This window comes from Topomyia yanbarensis, chromosome 3 (genome assembly GCF_030247195.1).
Source record: "Topomyia yanbarensis strain Yona2022 chromosome 3, ASM3024719v1, whole genome shotgun sequence".
In the NCBI taxonomy this organism is placed as follows: Eukaryota; Metazoa; Arthropoda; class Insecta; order Diptera; family Culicidae; genus Topomyia; species Topomyia yanbarensis.
Window position 1 is genome coordinate 155,749,726 of NC_080672.1, and position 20,036 is coordinate 155,769,761.

A 20,036-nucleotide genomic window follows, 5' to 3' on the forward strand; every position below is an offset into this window, starting at 1 on the left:
ACTAGGACCATCGTAAAGTTAGGATGTTAAGAAAATGTCAAATAATGATAGAAAATTGTAAATATTTGGTTTTGACAAAAGTAATAACAAATATGATTTTTGTAATGGCAATCTTAGGAGTTAGGACACAAAAGACTTTTTGACATAAATTTTTCTAATAACCCGCGCAATCGTCTTGATGGTGCGTCTCTCCGAGGCAACATCAAGCTCAGTAAGTAAGGGGGCATGCAGCGCCCATAGTTTTCGGCCAGCATCAACCCTGGAAAATTTCTCCAAGTGTTGCACCATGGAAGCTAATTTCCTGGGTTACATCACCAGCTACAGCCTTAAGCTAAGCTGATATTTTGATGCACTGGCGCTTTCCAAGCCATATGCTTACGGAAAAGAATAAACACTTTGTTTAATTAAACACAGTTTGTTGCTGCCAGCAGCAGACGGTGACGCTATTATAGAAAGTAAAGGCTTCCGAGTATGAGTCATAGTGAACTACTGATTCATCCACCGGGGTCTTTACTCTCGCGAGCGTGGAAAGAATGTTTTGTTTAGGTCTGAGACTCTCTCAGAGAGAAGTCTACACAGACGAAATGATAAAAGTCTTTTGCGTCAGGTCGTTTAAGTCAGTCGAAAAAAGTCAGTCGTGGTAGCCAGTCGAAAGAAAAGTTAATTAGGGTTCGCACGCGCAACAGGCGCGCGTGCGAAAAAAAAGTCAGTCGTTAGTTGTTAGTGACCCTCGCTCGGCGCGAAAGTAGCCTGTTGTGCTTAGTTAGCCGCCCGCTCAGGTTTAGACCGATACAGAAGTTAAAGCTCGATCTTTGCTGAGTAAGTGTCCGATTAGAACGGTTTGATATTAATTATTATTGGAAGGTGTTTGGAAATGATTAAAGCTATACAGTGTCTACTTTGTTCTATGAAAATACCAATGGGTGTTTGTGAAATAAAATAACCTAAGGAAAAAAATGTGCTGCTGTATGAGTAGAAAAGTCAAAATAAGCGTAAAAAGTCGTATTAATCGTCGTCAATAAACCTAAGAAACTGTGTTAACTACTACTCCTGTCGTATTAAATCAGTGGCCACCGGCGGCTACGTCTGTACAGTTATTGTACAGAAGTTATTGAACGTGGAAAAATCACATAAAAAAGTAAATAGTTACCGATAAAATTCAAAAACATCAGATTTTTCGACATTTAGTCTGGAAACTTTTTTTCATCAAATACCCTAATACCCCATCTTCCCGTATTTTTACTGAAATGGAACATCATATGTAATGTTTTGAATTGGCCATTTGAATTGGCCTAAGATGAAGTTCTCGAATTGCGTTGCGTTGTGACGATGATTTTGACGGATTGCACACTGACTTCATCATGTTTGACGGCTATTAGATAGTCTAATAAGAGTTGCTTAGGAAGTGGTAAGTAGAAATCCATACCAATCCGACCCACATTAAAACCTCAACAGCATGATAGCCATCATTGCCGGCCGTCCCCATCTCCATCATTCACGTGGAAGGATAAAGGATAAGGTAGACGGGAAGTGTTGGTGCTCCACCTACTTAACGGAAGGTAGACGACTCATCAGACACTTCCATAGGTGTCGCGGAGTTGGTGGTTGGGAAGGGTATAAGGTCTAGGATTCGCTACAAGCAATCGATGCGACCTGTAAAGTATGGTTTATTAGGTAATAGTTTAGCTGGTTCTCGAGTGCGCAATCACTTGAAAAAGAAAAGATGTTATTCAGTTTTTGGTTCTTTTTAATCTCTGGGTAGCCGGCTACCGAGAGTATCCTATGTTTTCTAAACAAAAGCAATTTGAACTCCACACAGCCAACCGTGGGAGTATTGCCTAGACAAGCTAATCTTATCTGCATAATGGGCCGGATCACTATTTATTGCCACAGTCGACAGACGACAAATTTCGCTATTCCTTATCGACGACATATTTATTAGGTTGAAACCTACCGAGTGATAACACATTGTACAGACAAAGAGTTATGATAGCTCGAGATGTTATAGATCTAGGAAACTATTTCCTGTTTTCCATATCGGATTGTTTGCGAAATACACGTATACGAACGATACTATCGAACATTGACGAGAAATACAAAGGGTCGTTGACCTGATGCAAGGGTTTGTTAGCAATAACGGAACTCGAAATTAAATTTATAAAAACAGACGCACAGTGGTTCCATTCCTTAAGGGAGGCGGTCATAAATCTATTCAATGCAAATTTTGATACAAAACTACATTTCTGTAGTAAATTTGGGTCGCTGAATTCAAATTTCGCAATAAAAAAATCGATTATATCCACCTAACAGTGTGATACGGCCGTTCTTATTACATTAAGGTTCATATTAATTTTTTTTTATCCAGAATTTTTTTAGTATCGAATAGTACAAATTGTACTGCGCTGTTAAAAAAAATGAAAACTTCCAATGAATAACTATTCATTGGAAGTTCTCTAAATTGTAGCTTTTGCAGCCGAACGCAAATATTATGACCAACTCACAGACCTATCTGCAAATGTTGTTCGTAATTATTATAGCAAGTTAACGAAAGAATTTTAAATAAATCGTGCATTTTTTCTGAATTTCGTGAATAAAAATTGTTTTCCTGCAATAAAAATTATCCCATAATAAAAAAAACCTTCGTTAGAGTACCAGCTATTTTAAAATGGAGAAACAAGAAATAGTTAATAATTTTAAGTTTATTCGTAAATATTAAATAATTGTTGTAATACGAAGTGGGGTGAGATATTTGCTTCGTACATTGAATATTCCATAACGACATGTGTTTAAACGAAAAATGTCAAATAAATTAATATAACTCAAGTTCTAATGACTCGATTGATAAGAAGCTTTGGGAAAATTAATATTAAGCTATATACTTTTGATATCAGTAGTAATTATTAATTTGAGATCGAAGTAGGCATCGACCGAAGGTGGACATAAATATTTTCTCGCGTCACATTTTTGCTCTGCGAACAGGAATAAATACGTTAAGAGGTCGGATATTTAATGTCATACAAGTCTCAGTGTGGAAGCATTTGTCGTGATTTCTGGAATATGGATCGGTTGGAGTGTGTGGTGAAGAAAGAAAGCAATTGATAGACTGGATGCACTGAATTCGCCGGAAGTGGTGTTGGCGGCAGCAGAAACCGGATTCAGCCAAAAGTTATACATGTCCTGCCATTGAAGTACCTCCAGAAGTGAAGAGCGGATTAAGTCAAGCAACGCCACTGATACAATATAAGCTGAGTGAGCTGCCACGGATGGTTAGGAAGTGGCCCGAAGTCTGCAGATTGATGTGTTCAGCAACAGAGTATTTCGGTACGACTGGACGGACATACCGGTGAGATCGATTAAATTTTAATTAAATCGTTGAATGGTACTTTTGGTCCTCCGGTAGTCGCGTCATTGTCTGCGTTTGGACCGCATGAAGCTCTAGGAGGCTTTGCTAGAGCGTCTCAGTAATGCGACTTAAGTAGGGTTTATTTTCATTTGTCTAGTGTTCTCTTCGTTTTATTAGTTTTTTTTTCTTGTTTTATTAATAATATAAAAATAATTTAATTCAATTCTCGACAAATATCTGACAAATATGTCTGTAAAGTGAGTTTTGACAGTTGAGCCCTAATCATAAACCTAATCATGTTTGTCGAGAATTTTAAGATAAAGGTGTAATGAGCGAGCAAAGGCGCTTTATCCTAGGCGTTTTAGCCAGGGCAAGGTGTAAATACCTCTGTCCCATCCCAAAGGACCAAAGGAGTGACATTAACCTTCTTAGCAAAGTTACTCCCAACGATTCATCAGATTTCCTTTAAACGGAAACGGTTGGTACGGTTGTCCTCGTTTCTTCCTCCTTTAAGCTTCGAAAGGATTCTTTAATCAAATTATTCATTAATTGAATAATTTGATTGCCGTTTAATTTTGAAACATCTTAAAACCAACTCTGCACAGTAGGCCTGGCCGTTTTAATATTTGCGACATATAAAAATATGCTTCAAATATTAATATTGACAAGAAAAACACTATAGAATAACTGTAGTGTTTTCCAAGATGCTTTTCAATACTGGCTGTGTAAGGGTTAGAATAGAAAAGAATAGAATAGAATAGAACAGTAGTAATTATTAATTTGACAATGTGATATACAGTTTTTCGTCTTGCATTATCCCGTTAAACATATGCAACATCTTAGATTCTCTAGGCAGTCTGGGCGCAGAGATGCGCAGCTGAATCCTAGTTTAAGTAGAACTGGACTGCCTAACGACCATTTTGAAAAAAAATTCGGGAAGGATATCGAGGGACAAAGTTAGTTAAAGTCATATTGAAAATTTTTAGGTTAATTTTTCTATTACATATACAAATAAACTCATTTTTCTGCTCTCCTTACACTCCAAAAATCGAAATTTATCATTCAATACACAGCTAATAGTAACGTTATCTGAAAAAAAAAGAAGAATATTAAAGATTACAGATGGACAAAAACATTTTTCTGGCAAGCAATCAATTATCGATATTATTTACATCATCGGTAAATAACGAACCAACCTATGCATTGTTCTATATACGAAGAAAACCAGTTCATTTTTGACAAAATTCATCATGAAACTATAAAATATAGATCCAGAATGATGTAATCACAAGATAAAAACACGCCTTTGCCGAAATATTTTTTTTTTGTATTATTGGCCTATGGGGGGACTACTGTGAGACGCCACGAATGTTCAGTACGCATTGACCCTTGATCATCGATACTAGTCAGATTGAAGTCTTATTGGGGCTGATTTCCGAACAACTATTATTGAGAAAAAACATTACTCGAGAGTTGAATACAAACCAAAATAACTATTAACTGTGGAAAGAACGGATATACTAACAGTTTCACGCGCGCGTCTTTCGTCCCCCTTCTCTGTCAGCATACGGCTAGAGATCCCCGAAACGAACCTGAGACAGGCTCCAATCCGTCATCTTGTCGAAGTGAACGAACTGACAGCGGTTGAGGATAGAACCCGACCCAATCCCGAGTCTTCGAGCGGCAAAGAGAATTTATATTTTCTCCTACCCGAGTTGCCACATTCTCAGATTTTCCTGCAATATCACAGAGGTTTGAGGGAAATGTAAATGTATTTTTTTATAAGAAATGTAAAAAGACAAAATGGACGTAAAAGGAACCGGTAGAATGAAAATTAAATATTAAATTACAAAAAAAATGCTGCATCGTGTACCTAGTGGAACGATATTTCTTTTAAGTTATTGTAACGCTTGGGTTATTGTCCAACAACAGCGTAACATTATTTTCATCCGCTTAAATTAAATTTTTGTATATTTATAATTATTACTAAGAGAATGTTCATAAAAAATTGCTAGTGCAAAAAAAGTCTACATTGAAATATTCCTAATTTTATTTTTCCTAAACCGTTTTAATCCCGTTTCGACATGGACGTGACTTTTTATCTGTTCGCATTGAGTAGATTTGTAGATTGTTGAACCGATAAACGAAATATAGTTTTGACCAATGTACGCAGGGGGTTCTGGAGTGTAGTAAATTATTGGCTTGCCTAGTACTATACACACGAGTTCCTGCAGGAAAGATGACATTATAATGCACTATTAGGTTATTCAGATCATTTACATACACTGTTTGAAATTGAGTCAATCCGAGCAAGGAAGAAACATATTTTGATAATATTTAATTTCCGCCGGCTTCTGTTCGCACTGAGTCGCCACAAAGGCAACCTCACCATCTGGAACCTAGATTTTTTTATTCTCGCCTATTTTCCGTCGGCACTGAGTGTCAATCACCGACGCCAGAGAGGTGACTCCACCATCTGGACCCTAGATATCGGCCCATCAACACATAAACGGCGACCAACGGCTTTACTTGAACACAGGTTTTTCACCTCAGAAAACTCCAACGACCTGAAACGACTGGGGTTAAACCTCGATCTACTGGGGTGGCACTTGCCACTTGACCACCGACGCCGTCGTTTGGACCCTGGATCGGTATTAATATCCTGAGGATAATTTTATTTATTCCGAAGAGTTTCTAGATTTTCCAAGTTAGATATGTAATGATTTCCGTTAATATGAACAATGCCAAAAATTAAGAACACGATCTTTCTTCGTATACTTCCAATAAGATAATACTCAAAAGCTGTTAGTAATTCACTAAATCTATTGATATAAAACTAAGAAATTTCAAAAGATGATCACTATGTTAAGCTTCAATAATACAAGGTTAAGTGTACGCGGCAGCTATGATTTCTCGCGTACTAACTGCAAAATGTGCTAACCAACCGTCCGTATATCATGTGTACTTCGTTAAATTGATGTTTCCCATTCAATCAATAGTGTTCTCTTTTTCTTTACAGATCAACCTGTTCCACCTGGGCAAGTTCCGCAAAATGTTCGAAATGGACATTTACGATTGGGATCGAAGGCGACGCTACCCGGGAAAGATATTTTTCTTTGAAAAATGCATCATTTACACCGAAAAGTTCAAAGAATACCTAGAATACCGCGGCCACTACATTGCTTCCGAGGTGGGTATATACAACGATGGCAAGTGCAAGCTGTGCGTGTTTTCAAAGAAGCGCGGCATCCAAGAGGTAGAAGTTTCCGGCAGCGAAATCGGACTCGTTCAAAAACTGGCTGGATACATAGAGAACGTAATGAGGGGCTACGCGATGCACGAACGGCAACGGATTAACGATCTCAATACGAAAAAGGACTGGAACGAGCAGCGGGTGCCGAGTGTGAAAACAATCAATCGGGGAAGTATGGCCAGCACACAGAGCACAATGTCAGTCGTCAGTAATGCTAGTAGTCGTGAGTATCCATCGTTAGAAGTATTCAAGCTATGATGAAAAATTTTAAATTATTTTTCACAGGTGATAGCTTCGAGTCAACTTCCCAAACAACATGGTATGTTGTATTATAAATGAACTAAGCTTTGTGACCATTGTCAAATGATCTGACTGTACGCTTACACTAATGTAAACATTTAGAAAAAGAGTTAATCATAAAATACATGTGAGAGAAACAGGCTAATTCTGTATTCGATTTTTTAATGTTGCAAAACACTCTTAATTTCTTGTCTGTACCATTGTTGGGAGTGGTGAATGTATAATGGTAATGGTTATTATTCGAAGCAAATATAAACCAATAATATCGAATGAAGGTTAATTATTATAGGGATGCAGATAACCCTGTCCACAGCTTAATAACATCACAGAATCATTTCTGTCATATATTGGCAGAGAACAGGAAATAGTACTTTACTTTGGTGCGACACTCGGCTGATGGTAGTTCGGTGAAGTTTTGCTATGTTCCGATTATTAAATTTTGATGCGTGCAAACGAACCTGCCCAGAGGTATGTGGCATCCAGTGAAGAACTGAGCCACTGGTGTAGTTCCGCGTTGAGGACATAATGGCTGGAGGGTCTAAAATACACCAGTCGCACACGGAGCATTTTTGGGTTCTGTACTTACAGTGTTGTACGAATCTCTGCCGGAATGTTAACACCGATATTGAATGATTTTCTAACGAATCTTCTCGGTCCGGATTATCGTATGAATACGATACTATGAAACTTTTAACGACATTCGATTAGGTAGAGATTACTAAATAGGGAAAGTTATGAAAATGTTCTTTGATTTTGGGCTACCGTGTGCAGATCAAGTCAAATACGTTGGAGTGATATTGGATTCCAAATAAAACTGGACTGCATACATTGAGTTCAAAGTCAAGAAAGTGTGCATGGCGTTCGGGCAGTGCAGACGAATGTATCTAAAACCCAAATACATCTATTGGACTTACACAACAATTGTACGTCCAATATCGTCATACGTATGCCTTGTGTGGTAGCAGAGGAAAAAGGTGGGGACGGTTCAGTCGAAGCTGAAATATCTGCAAAGAATGGCGCTCATGGCGTTGATTGGTGCTTTCACCACCACTCCGACTGATGCCCTTGAGGCGCTTCTGAATATCAAACCATCACCATGGTTTCATGGGGTAAAGATATTCATGCTCCTAGTGATATTACACTCACATGTAGTTTTCCTTACAGGACATTCCATGTGAAGATTCCATCTCGAGAGATATGGTGGGTTGGCTATAAGAAGAGACAATAACAAACACAAGTGACCTGTTACACTGACGGCTCTCTGATGGACGGACGTGCTGAGATGAGATTGGAACAGTCTCACTCGCTAGGTATAGCTACTGTACTGTATCCTAAGCAGATGACTTCGCGATTATGTTATTATGAACAAAGCTTATCCGGCAAAGTTCTCAACTTCTGCTCCGATAATCAGACTGCAATCAAGGCCCTTAGCTTGGATAAATCATGTTCCAATCCAGTGATCGCGTGGCGATCCCTAATCGAAGAACTAAGCATTGTCTACATTCTCTACCTTGTCTGGACGCCCGGACATTTCGGTATTACTGGAAATAGGCTGACGAATTCACCAGCGCATGTCCAGCGACTGACTTCGTTGGTCCTAAGCCCGCCTTGCCAATTTCGACAAGTTGGATAAGAGAAAAAAATCACTCCTGGGCGTCGTCCGACCACCAGAATTATTGGGAAAATCGACAAAAACTTGTGCCAAGCAAAGGCCTCAGCCTTTTTTTTACATCCATTCCGTGTTATTTCGAAGCATTCTCTACATTTTTCGAAACTCCTTTGCTTTTGAATTTTGAATTTTCTGTCGTCCTTACCTATAGACAAGACCGTGTTTGAACGACTGAAACTCAAAGATATACTAAAGTGTCTTATCAAATGCGCTAAAGAGCTCTAGGCATTCTCGCTGACAATTTGCACTGCTTGTGAGTTCGACTTACCAGCTTTTTGTTTTTGTACTGTAATTTTTCCCACCCTGCCAATTCTACTTCCTGCCTCCTCCTTCAACTTTCCTTCCAATAAGGGAAACAATGAGAAACACAACAAGGTAAAACTCTCAGACTACACAATGAGAACGTGTCGTTTGAGCCAATATATTCGGATTCCTGAAAACACTTTTAATTTCTTGTCTATGTCATTGTTGGGAGTGGTGAATGTATGTTGGTAATGGTTATCATCCGAAACAAATATAAACAAATAATATCGAATGAGCGTTAATCATTATAGGGATGCAGATAATCCTGTCCAGAATTTAGTAACATCACAGAAACATTTCTGTCAGATATTGGCAGCGAACAGGAAATATTACTTTACCCAGCTTCCGGAGGAGTTGTCGGAGAAAATTCACCGTTTCATCAATACATATGACAAAATTTTAGAACTTCACACCAAGCGAGTCTACGAAGATTTAGCTCGTCCTAATGTGGGCATTGACGAGCTTTGCGAGCTGTTTATTCAGTACTTTAAGGTGTATTTGGTAATATCGACTATGGACAGTATTTTAAATTCATAATTGTTTTATTTTAGGAAGATTTGTTTGATCCATACAATAGTTACTTGAAACATTTCAAGCAGGCGGCTGGTATAATGAAAAATATCCATCGCGCATCGGTAAGTAATTTAACTGTACAATTGATGTCAAGAACTTCATGCAAATTTTCATTAGTGTACACGCTGCGAACTATGCTAATCTTTCAAAAAAACTTCTGCAATAGCGCAATAGAAGTATTGCACACTGAGCATTGAGTCTTACATTTTCTCTCCAAAAGACAAACTTAAAGAAAGATAGCAATTTTTATTTCAAATGAGTAAAAAACACCCTTAACCGTTATGTGTCCGACGGGGCACAGTGGGCAGAATGTTACTTTCGACGCTCAGTATTCCAAAGTATTTTGGATGGAAATGAGCATTTTTTGACTGCTTTGGTTTTGGTCTAGATAAGTAGAAACTGATCTAGATCAATACTATCTTTTGAAAGAGGCGCTCCATAAAAAAAAATTTCGGCAAAGTTGTTTGTTTTGATATTTTTAGCATATGTATCAAAGCCACATATACTCTATAACCTATGGAGATGGCGCAACATGATCTTTAAAAAATACGCGAAAAAAGAAGAAAATTTGTATTTCTAAATATTCAAAAATGTACAATAACAAAAAAATCCAAAGAGTATTAAATGTTAAATGTTTAAAGGGTGTTTTCATCATACATGTGCCTGCACCTCGTCCCCGAACAAAACCAGCATGGTCCAACAACTGGCTACACATCTAGAAAAAATCGTGTAAACTTACATCTCCTGACCCGAGCATCAAAAATGGCTTAGTTTTACGATTGATTTTAATTTTACATGACGTTGAATTTCGTAAATTACGTAATTTTACTCCACATATATCGTGTTTCACATTAATTGAGGTAGCAAGAAGCAGCGCAATATGTCTAACGGAGAAAAGGAGATTCCGCCAAGGGACCATTCGTAAATAACGTAACGCGTTTAGTGGGGGGAGGAGGTATAACAAAATGTGACATGTTGTGAGATATGGGGGAGGGGGAGTAAGCTAGAACGTTGCGTAACATGTTTGTACTGAAGAGATAATTTTTTTAATGAATTTGTTACATAATTGTGGAGGGGGGTATAAAGAAATTTGTGACAATTACTTACATGGGAAGAGGGGGGAGTCAATTTTGGGCAATTTTTGCGTTACATAACTTATGAATGGTCCCCAAGCAATGAAACTTGCGAACTGTATCGCAAAACAGAAACTTTACTTATACATGCTTATGTTATTGAGATCTACAAGTACTGTAGCAAGGTTTCTGGATTGAGTGGTCACCTAAAGAGCAGGTACCTCAATAGTGTACTAGCTGCGAAGTGTCCACAAAAATACATCTAGATTGATCGACTAATGTATGTTGGACAGAACTCTCTTTAAATCCCATTCCCAACACGGTGCCACAAAATAAAAAAAAAATGAATGTACTTTCAAAGTGAATCTCGTCAAATACATCACAAAACCACGTTTGATCAATTTATCATACCCTCAAAATCTTGATTTATGGCCAAAAAAACTATTTTTCGAGACTTTCGGCACTGAACAAATTTCTACGCGGTCATTTTTCAATCGATTTTAATTTTTTTGTCCTGGAAAGAAGAAGAAATGACCTTTCTAACTGTATGCTATGTTTAGTACTTTTGTTAAAAGTACTTTCATTTTTGAGACAACAATATGAAAATATAAAAATTACTCTACATTTCTATTAGGAAGCGTCTTTGTTTAAATAGAAATTTAGGGAGAACATTTATTTCCGCTTCCAACGACCACTTTATGATCGAAATTGGTTGAAATTGGCAGAGTTATTATTTTTTCCATATTAGAAACTTACTCGCATGAATTTTTAAAGGGACCGTCTCATATAAAATTTTAAAAAAAAAAATTTTTTGCTGGATTACGTATACATTTAAAAATATGTGTGTGAACTTTGAGTTCTTTGACAAAAGAACATAACATAGCATACCTTTGGAAAGGTCATTTCTTCTTCTTTGCAGATCATTAAAAAAAAATCGATTGAAAAATGACCGCGTAGAAATTTTTTCAATGCCGAAAGTCCCGAAAAATAGTTTTTTTGCCATAAATCAAGATTTTGAGTATATGCAACATTTTTCAATCATTTTCTTATGTTGCATTTGCCAAGAACCTATTCTCACTTGAAAAGTACAAAATCATTGTAGCACCGTGTAATTAACGACTTTTGCTAGACCCCAGCGTCATTCGCATGAGTCTACGTGGTTTATGAACGGTCTCTTTCAGTATTCCGGGCAACGAGCGGATCACAGGTTTGTTTGTACGACGGAGAGCCAAAGGTCACCTCGTCCGGCGGATTCTGGGCGCTTGCCGGCGCTTCGGATCTTTGAAATGGGCTATGCTATGGAAAGCCGCGTCGCGTTACCTAAACCCTTAACGTCAATTTCTCATGAGCAATACCACTCTTAGTGAGGTCAGTAGGAACAACTCATTTTTTAAGTTTAAACTACTTTAAAGCTTTCCCTCAATTTTTTTCATTAGTTTTTGTAAAATAGGCTATTTTGAACCATTTAAAAAATTAATCCATTTTTCGCAAACGCCGCGATTAGGGTTGCCACCCCTCCGGGTTTGACCCGGAGACTCCGGTTTTCGGGAGCAATGTCCGCGCCTCCGGGTTCTACATCAATTTCTCCGGGTTTGGTGGGAAGAAGCATAATTTTATTTTTTTTTAATTAACTTATTATTTACAAAATATTTAAAAAGTTCAAATTAACTATTACTCTGTTTCAGATTTATTTTGCCCGACTAACCTTTTCAAGGTGGCGAAGATGAGTTCACCAAATATTGCTGATTTCTTTCACAAAGCAGTGAAAATGAAAAACAAAGCAAATTTACTACAAATTTAGAAAAGTAATATTTTGCTATATGTTACAATTGAAATGTTGCATCCCACCTAGTCGCTCAAAATTGTGTAAAAACCTTATTTTGCTGCAATTTTATCAAATTACTTAACTATTAGTGGTGCTTATCACCACCTGCAGCAAGGTATGGCATATTTGTTATAATCTATCTGACTAGGTCAACATCAAACGAATTCTTCCGCTGTTGTTGCTACTCCTGCAGCGACCATTAACTGTTGGCTAGGGAGGTAAGTTTTGCCCCTTTGTTGCGACCTCTGGTGATGAATAGCCGACACCACATAGTGCTTCCTAAGTGATGCCGAATCCCTGCCTCCTTTGCTCTCCTTTTCCTGCACACTCAATTCGTCTCGGTAATTTCCCAACAGCTGAGTAGTCAGCAAATTTAGAAACTGATATCTCAGTAAAGTGAGATTAGTTTGCTGATTCTCGGTGAAATTTTTTCCGAGTCTCAGCACTCAAACGTCACTTTTACTGAGACTCAGAAAAAATAATGTTTGCTGAATAATAAAATGTTTGTTAAACTGTTGAGATTTCGGCACAAGATGCAAAAAAGCTGAGATTTGGCAGAAAAAATTAAGTGTGTGTTAGTTGTGGAGGAGAGCAATGCTCGTTCGACTTATCCTCCACAGCGAGAGTAGCTGGTGCTTTTGAATTCTTGGCACTTAGTGACATCTTTCACGAAATAAATTTGGTAGCCGCGATTCGGAACATTAACCAAATTTTGTATTCCATACTAGTAAGTGAATTTATCTATGAACCGTAAATACTAATAGAAGCTAATTCATCAATACAGAAGCTTCTTGAAATGAATACGCACGAAAACGACATTTTAAAACACTATGTATCTGCACATATTAGCGTATCTGTTCAAACAGTACAACTCACAAACCAATGTTATTACTCTTCAACAGCGCACATCCCTCACTGGTACAATGGTGGCCCAAACAACCGAAGATTTCACCTTTTTGGTTATTGACATCTGGAATAAATATCAAAACTTCGTACAAACTCAAATCGTTCGTATGTCGAACCAAATGAACGACAAAGTCAACGCAACGGATAAGGATCTGTTCCGTAAAATCGCTTTCATCGAAGTTCAGATCAGTTCATTCCGCAAGAATTTAGTGCAGAACTATCGGTTGTTCAACCTGGACGAAAATCTTACGCCCTCCAGCCTTGGTCTGGTGGTTTACTCCGAACGGGTACGGTATAGCAACGAGACACTCAGCTCTCACCGGATACTATTGTGCGAAAAGGGCACAGTTTGTGTGAAGATCCAACAGGTGAGGGAAATCGATCGACAAGCAGAGAAATACAATCGAATTGTGTTTGTAGTCAAGTTCCAACGAGGTGCACCGGTGATGAAACAAAGCAAAAAATCTGACGTAAGAATTAATTTCGAATTGAACGGCAATAAACATTCGGTCGATTTTGGGAACAGGGCTCAAAAGGATAAGTTTTTGGGGAATTATTGTATGTATTATGAACAGTATTGTAAACAGAGGTAGATCCTTTATAGTTAAGAAATATTTACTGTGCAGTAACATCGATAAACGTGAACTGAGAAACGTTCTATATGACCGAGTAAGCAGAAATAAAGTGATGGCTAAAACTACCATTGTGTTTAGCCGCATTGAGAAATTTTCCATTTTTTTATATCATCAATAATTTTCAAGCTTCGTTGTAATCGACTGCAAATGATGACACAAAGACTTCTGCTAACGAAGCTATGTTTGACCCGGTGGGTTGCTTACTCTAAACCTATCAGTACATTGTTTGTCATAATGACAAATATTTGACATCTTTCGCGAAATAAATTTGAACTGTGTACTGGCTCTTCAAATAGTTGATCAACATAGTTTGCCAAGCTTTTTATTTTAAATTTTTATTCAAATTGTTTGTCAAAGCGATTCCACGGTGCTACAAAATAAAAACCTGTTTTAATCCACCTAGAGGTGCAATTGTGCCTTTCTCATTTCTCCAAATTATGATTTAATAGCTGGTTCGTACAATATAACTTTATGGAAATGTCTTTCATTCTTATTACACTTGGTAAGTATATATAAGAGCACCTTTTTGCATTCATCACGGTATCGGTTTGAATCGGAGTTTTCTATGTGATCGACCTCCACAACCCGTAACTCCGGTGCTGGAAGTCGGATGGAGATGGAATTTAATATCAGTTTCTGGGGACACAACACCTTTCATTTGAGACTAAGTTGAGCAAATCTAGCCATTTTCGAGAAACCAATATAACCGTTATTCTGACTTTGGATGCTTCCGGATCCGTCGATGGTGGCCAGTGTGGCCAAAGAGACTTTGAATGACTGTTGGGGACCTAGATCTACAAATTCAACAGTTGTGTTTACATTTTGGAAAAAATTTCACCTTTTTACATTAATCGCAGAATTCGTTAGAATCGGGATTTGCTGCGTGATCGTACGTATCACCCTGTAATTCAGGAACCAGAACTCGGATCCACACAAAATTCAACAGCAGCTGATGGACCTTTCATTTAAAATTAAGTTTGTCAAAATCGGTTCAGAAAATTCCGAGAAACCGATTTGGAAAAATCAACAAATTTTGTTTTGTAACCATACTCTTCAACTCGTAATTCGGAACAAGATGTCGGTTGAAAATGAAATTCAATAGCAACCTATGGGAATATTATACCTTTCATTTGAATCTTAGTTTGTAAAAATCGGTTCAGTCATCTCCGAGTAACCGATGGGGACATTTTGTTAACAAATCCGCACATACACACACATACATACACACATACACATACACACATACATACATACACACATACATACACACAGATATTTTGCGATCTCGGCGAACTGAGTCGATTGTTATATGAGACTCGGCCCTCCGGGCCTCGGTTAGAAAGTCGGTTTTTGGAGCAATTGCATAACCTTTCTATATAAGAAAGGCAAAAGAATAATATTTAATTAGCTTAATAAGCATGAGTTCAATGTTATCTTCATGTGATTATAATTTGCAAAGGTTGGTGGAATGCGTTTGAACGTGTAGGGAATGGGGGTTTAGTAGAGTGGGTGTGGAGGATGCGTCAGAAATCCTTCATCTTATTTCGGTATACGGGGTGTATGAAGGAAATCTGGGCGTGAGGGTGATCCAAGAAGAGGGGAGTGATGAAGGAGGGAGGTGTAAGGGCAAGGTGGGGAGGGGGGGGGAAGGGGCGGCTACGCAATACTCAACTGCATATTTTGCCTTCCATTTGAGACTTGGTTTGAGAAAATCGGTTCAGTCATCACCGATGAACCGATGTGACTTTAATTGTGAAATATGCCCGGAATTCCGGACTTCCGGAATCGTCGATAGTGGACAATATATTCAAAGAATGTTTGATTGGCAATCAGTGATCTAGATCTACGATTAGAAGTAATTTGGTGACCATTTCAATAGTTTTTAGTCTCTGAGGTATTACGATTGTACCGATTTATATGGGAAATTCCAGTGTATCCTTACTAACACCCCTGTAACTCCGGAAGCAAGAGTCAGAACCGAATGAAATTCAGCAGCAGTCAATGGCATTACTGTATCTTTCATTTGAAATTAAGTTCGTAAAAATCGGTAGAGAATTCGTTGTGGAATGGGTGTGATATTAGCTTAGGAACTTGGCGGGTTCCCCGAGGGCGTCATGAACCGTCATAGGTGGCCAATGTGGTCAAAGCTGCTTTGATTGATCATTAGTGATCCAGACCCACAAACTAGAGTAATGTTACATCAATTTTAATATGTTTTACATCATTTGAACATCATGGTGGTACCAGTTTATATGGGAATTTGCTGTGTGACCGCACTCTTCAACCCGTAACTCCGGAACCGGAAGTCGGATCAACTAAAAATTCAATAGCAGCTTATGGGAGCGTTATACCTTTCAGATGAAACTAAGTTTGCGAAAATCGGTTCAGCCATCTCTGAGAAAATTGTGTGAGTTTAAATGACACACACACACACATACACACACACACACACATACACACACACACATACATACACACACACAGACATTTGCCGATCTCGACGAACTGAATCGAATGGTGTATGATACTCGGCCCTCCGGGCCTCGGTTAAAAAGTCGATTTTTACAGTGATTGCATAGCCTTTCTTTATATGAGAAAGGCAAAAAGGCATGTAATTTTCAAGTGATCTGTTCAAGGTTGTAAATCTGGTCTAATACAACACAAAATCACAAATTTTGACATACCGGTAATTTTTCAACCGATTTTCAATTTTTTTAGTGTTATGGAAAGAAAGAGAAATGACCTTTCCAATGGTAGGCTATGTTACGGTCTTTTATTTAAAGTACTATGCGCTTTTGGAATGATCTTCATGATAAATATGAAAATTGCTCAACTTTTCTATTCAAGAACGCCGTTCTTTCAATAAATATTTTGAGAGAACATTTATTTATTTATTTTTTAATCATCTGACCTAGTTGGTCTTAATGAATATGGGGGACTGGGGAAAAGCCAAATTGTGCGAAACAACTCTTCTCAAATTGGCATAAAAACCCCACATCTTTTCAATCGAATACACAATACAGAACTTAACAATAAATAATAACTTCACAATAAAAGGAAAAACCTTTTTTAATCCACCTAGCGGTGCAATTATGCCTTTCTGATTTATCTAAACTATAATGTAATGCCTGGTTACGTTCAATAAAACATTGTGGAAATGTCTATTACATTCTTATCACACTTGATAAGCATATATAGGGGCACGAATGTCACGAACCTGATGTCGACACTGAAAAAAATAATATTTATATAGCTTAATCAACGTGAGTTCAACGTTGTCTTCATGTTAACTTCATGGTGGAGAAGGGAAGGGAAATAATTAGTGGGAGGGGGAGGATGCGTCGGAAATCATTTAACTTATTTTAGTGTACGGGGTGGATGAAGGGAATGCAGGAGGGAGGCTGGTCTGAGAGGAGGGGTGGTGAGAGAAGGAAGGAGGTGGGATTGACAGGTAGATGGTGGAGGAGTAGATGGAGGATTCAACAATTCAACCAAAAATCAGAACGAAATGAAATTTAATAGCAGTCATTGGGAGTAATATATATTTCATTTCAAATCAAGTTTGTAAAAATCGGTTAAGAGTTTGCTGGAAAATAGGTGTGATATTACCTCGAGAACTTGGTGAGTTCTCCGGGGGCATCAAGATCCGTCATAGGTGGTCAAAACCACTTTGATTGGTCATTAGTGATCTATGATGAACGTATTTTATTATGTATTACATCATTCGGACATCACAGGGTTCCCTGTTTATATGGGAATTTTCTGTGTGACCGCACTCTTTAATCCGTAACTCCGGAACTGAAAGTCCGATCGACTAAAAATTCAATAGCGTCTAATGGGAGCGTTATTCCGTTCATTTGAAACTACATATATGCAAATCGGTTTAGCCATCACTGAGAAAATTGAGTGACATTATTTGACACACACATACATACATATACCAGAGATATTTTGCGATCTCGACAAACTGAATCGATTGGGATATGACACTCGGCCCTCCGGACCTCGATCGATTTTTAGAGTGATTGCATAGCCTTTTTTTATATGTGACAGGCAAAAATGTAACAAATCAAACTAATACAATAAATTTAACAATAAAGTAAATAATATAAAAAGCAGCAAATAAAAATACAGATTAAAAAGTCGGTAAATTTCTGTCAAGTCAGAAACTCCTTAGCAGCCGGTTCTTTAACCCTTTCATGCCAACTTTTTTCTAGAGCATGCAGGATTTCAAAACTATTTTTCCTTGAAAGCGGTGGGGTCATGAAACACGAAAAGCCATTTTTCATAAAGATTGGTGCTTCCTTCGCAGTGCTAGAAGCTGCTCAGTTTTTACCTTCCAATGCTCAATACAATTCTCCTAGAATATTTACAATAGTCCACATGTGTGGAAAAGGTAGCTAAAGACAGTTTAAATTGATAAGTTTTGTCAGTTATTAATGATATTGTAATATAACGAAGATATATGGAAAATTCATTTTCCGTCGTCAACGTAAACTGTCCCTGGCAGCACTGCTCCATCGGAATCCAAGCACCCGAATTGCAATAACTTCAGTTCTAAAACTGATCCTTGTTACTATTAATAGGGTAAGGTGGGGCAAATCCGACCTAGTATATGGTTTTGGCTGTAAAATGCTCATTTTACATCGGATCAAGTCGTATTATATACCAAATTAAAGGTTAGACTCCTGGGCAACTTTATTTATATCTTGGTAATATCTTGAGATACAAGCGTTTTACAAAAATGTTCATTTTTGCTGTTTTCAAAAATGGTGGGGTAAACCCGACCCCCTATGTTTTTCGTTGATTTAGTGCAGATATTACTCAAATTTTATGGTTTTTCAATGATAAATCAATGAATGTTGTGTTATTGAATTGTAACATGAAGAAAATGGAGTTCAATGCCAATCTTGGAATGCTAAAATCACGAGCAGTATTACGTAATGATATTCCCATTTGCATCGGAGTAATTGCTCGACGAATACTTTAATCATCACGTTTTTGTGTCTTTCGTTTGTAATTATGAACCATTTTGCATAAAAATAATAAACAATAACAATAAAAATATTTCAATTTGATAAATAAAAATTTTCTTAGCAAAAAAGCGGTCGGATTTACCCCAATATTTAGAGGTCGGATTTGCCCCACCGCGTCATTTTTCATTACGATGCAATTAAAAAAAATATGAAAAAGATTGAACTAAATTCATCTATGCACTTTGTAGGACTTAAATCAAAGAATTTAAATCCACTTACATTTTGTATGCAATCACTTTAACAATCAGAAATATCCTGTAGTCAATGATGCACAAAAGTCAAATAAAAAATTGTAAAAACACACTTTTTGTCGTATGAGCATCTCAATGTAGACTAATAAAATGCTGCCATACCACCATTATGATTATTTTCGACGCTGTACACGACAACATTGATATTAGTTCGCGTAGTGTTTCTGATTTTCGATAACAGAAGGGGGTCGGGTTTACCCAACGGTCGGATTTGCCCCACCTTACCCTACTCACATGAAAGGCAGTAGACACATTTATTGGCCTTACTTGTTTTTATGAGCAAATCTTGCCTCAATCAAAAGTTATAGCTGTTTGAAAACGTTGTTGTCCACAAACAACATGGGCATGAATGGGTTAAGGTAATAGATAACACGTTGAAATCGAAATCCGCAAACACTTCGTTGTATGTGGTAGACATGAAGCGAATCGGATCATGACCACCATACAGGGAGTTCCTATGTTCCAATAGCAAGAAACTTCGTTCACGGAGCACACGTTCCGGTGCATAGATGTGAAATTGACCCAATAATTCCGGCGTATCTAACTGTCCAAGAAGAATCTTCGCGACGAAAGGAGACAGAGAGGGTCATTAAATTCATTAGAAATTTTAAAGATGAATCCCATCTGGCGGTTCGTCTTGTTAATAATACGGTGTTACAGTGATTTTGAACTTTTCAAGAGACCTAGTATAGGTTGTAGGTCGCATCAAATGCAATACAAAAAATTGTTTGAGAAATCTTGTATACACCCTAATTCTTGATTAATAGCGAAAAATCGCCTTTTTGGGTCTACTAGCACTAAAAAAATATCTGCATTTTCATATAACAGCCTATTCGCGATTTTTTAACGTTTCTGGAGAGAAATAAAAT

At 37.7% G+C, this 20,036-nt stretch overlaps 1 protein-coding gene across 16 annotated transcripts in view; it reads left to right on the top strand.

Moving 5' to 3' along the window:
* LOC131688240 (triple functional domain protein-like) overlaps positions 1-13,931 on the top strand; it is a 53,947-nt gene extending 40,016 nt beyond the window's left edge. For all 16 annotated transcript variants that reach the window (XM_058972414.1, XM_058972415.1, XM_058972413.1 and 13 more), the window contains 5 exons: positions 6,363-6,819; positions 6,882-6,915; positions 9,120-9,360; positions 9,420-9,503; positions 13,242-13,931. In XM_058972414.1, coding sequence (XP_058828397.1) covers positions 6,363-6,819; positions 6,882-6,915; positions 9,120-9,360; positions 9,420-9,503; positions 13,242-13,838 — 1,413 coding nt within the window. In that variant the 3' untranslated portion in view covers positions 13,839-13,931. The remainder of the gene's footprint in view (positions 1-6,362; positions 6,820-6,881; positions 6,916-9,119; positions 9,361-9,419; positions 9,504-13,241) is intronic.
* The last annotated feature ends 6,105 nt before the right edge of the window (positions 13,932-20,036 follow it).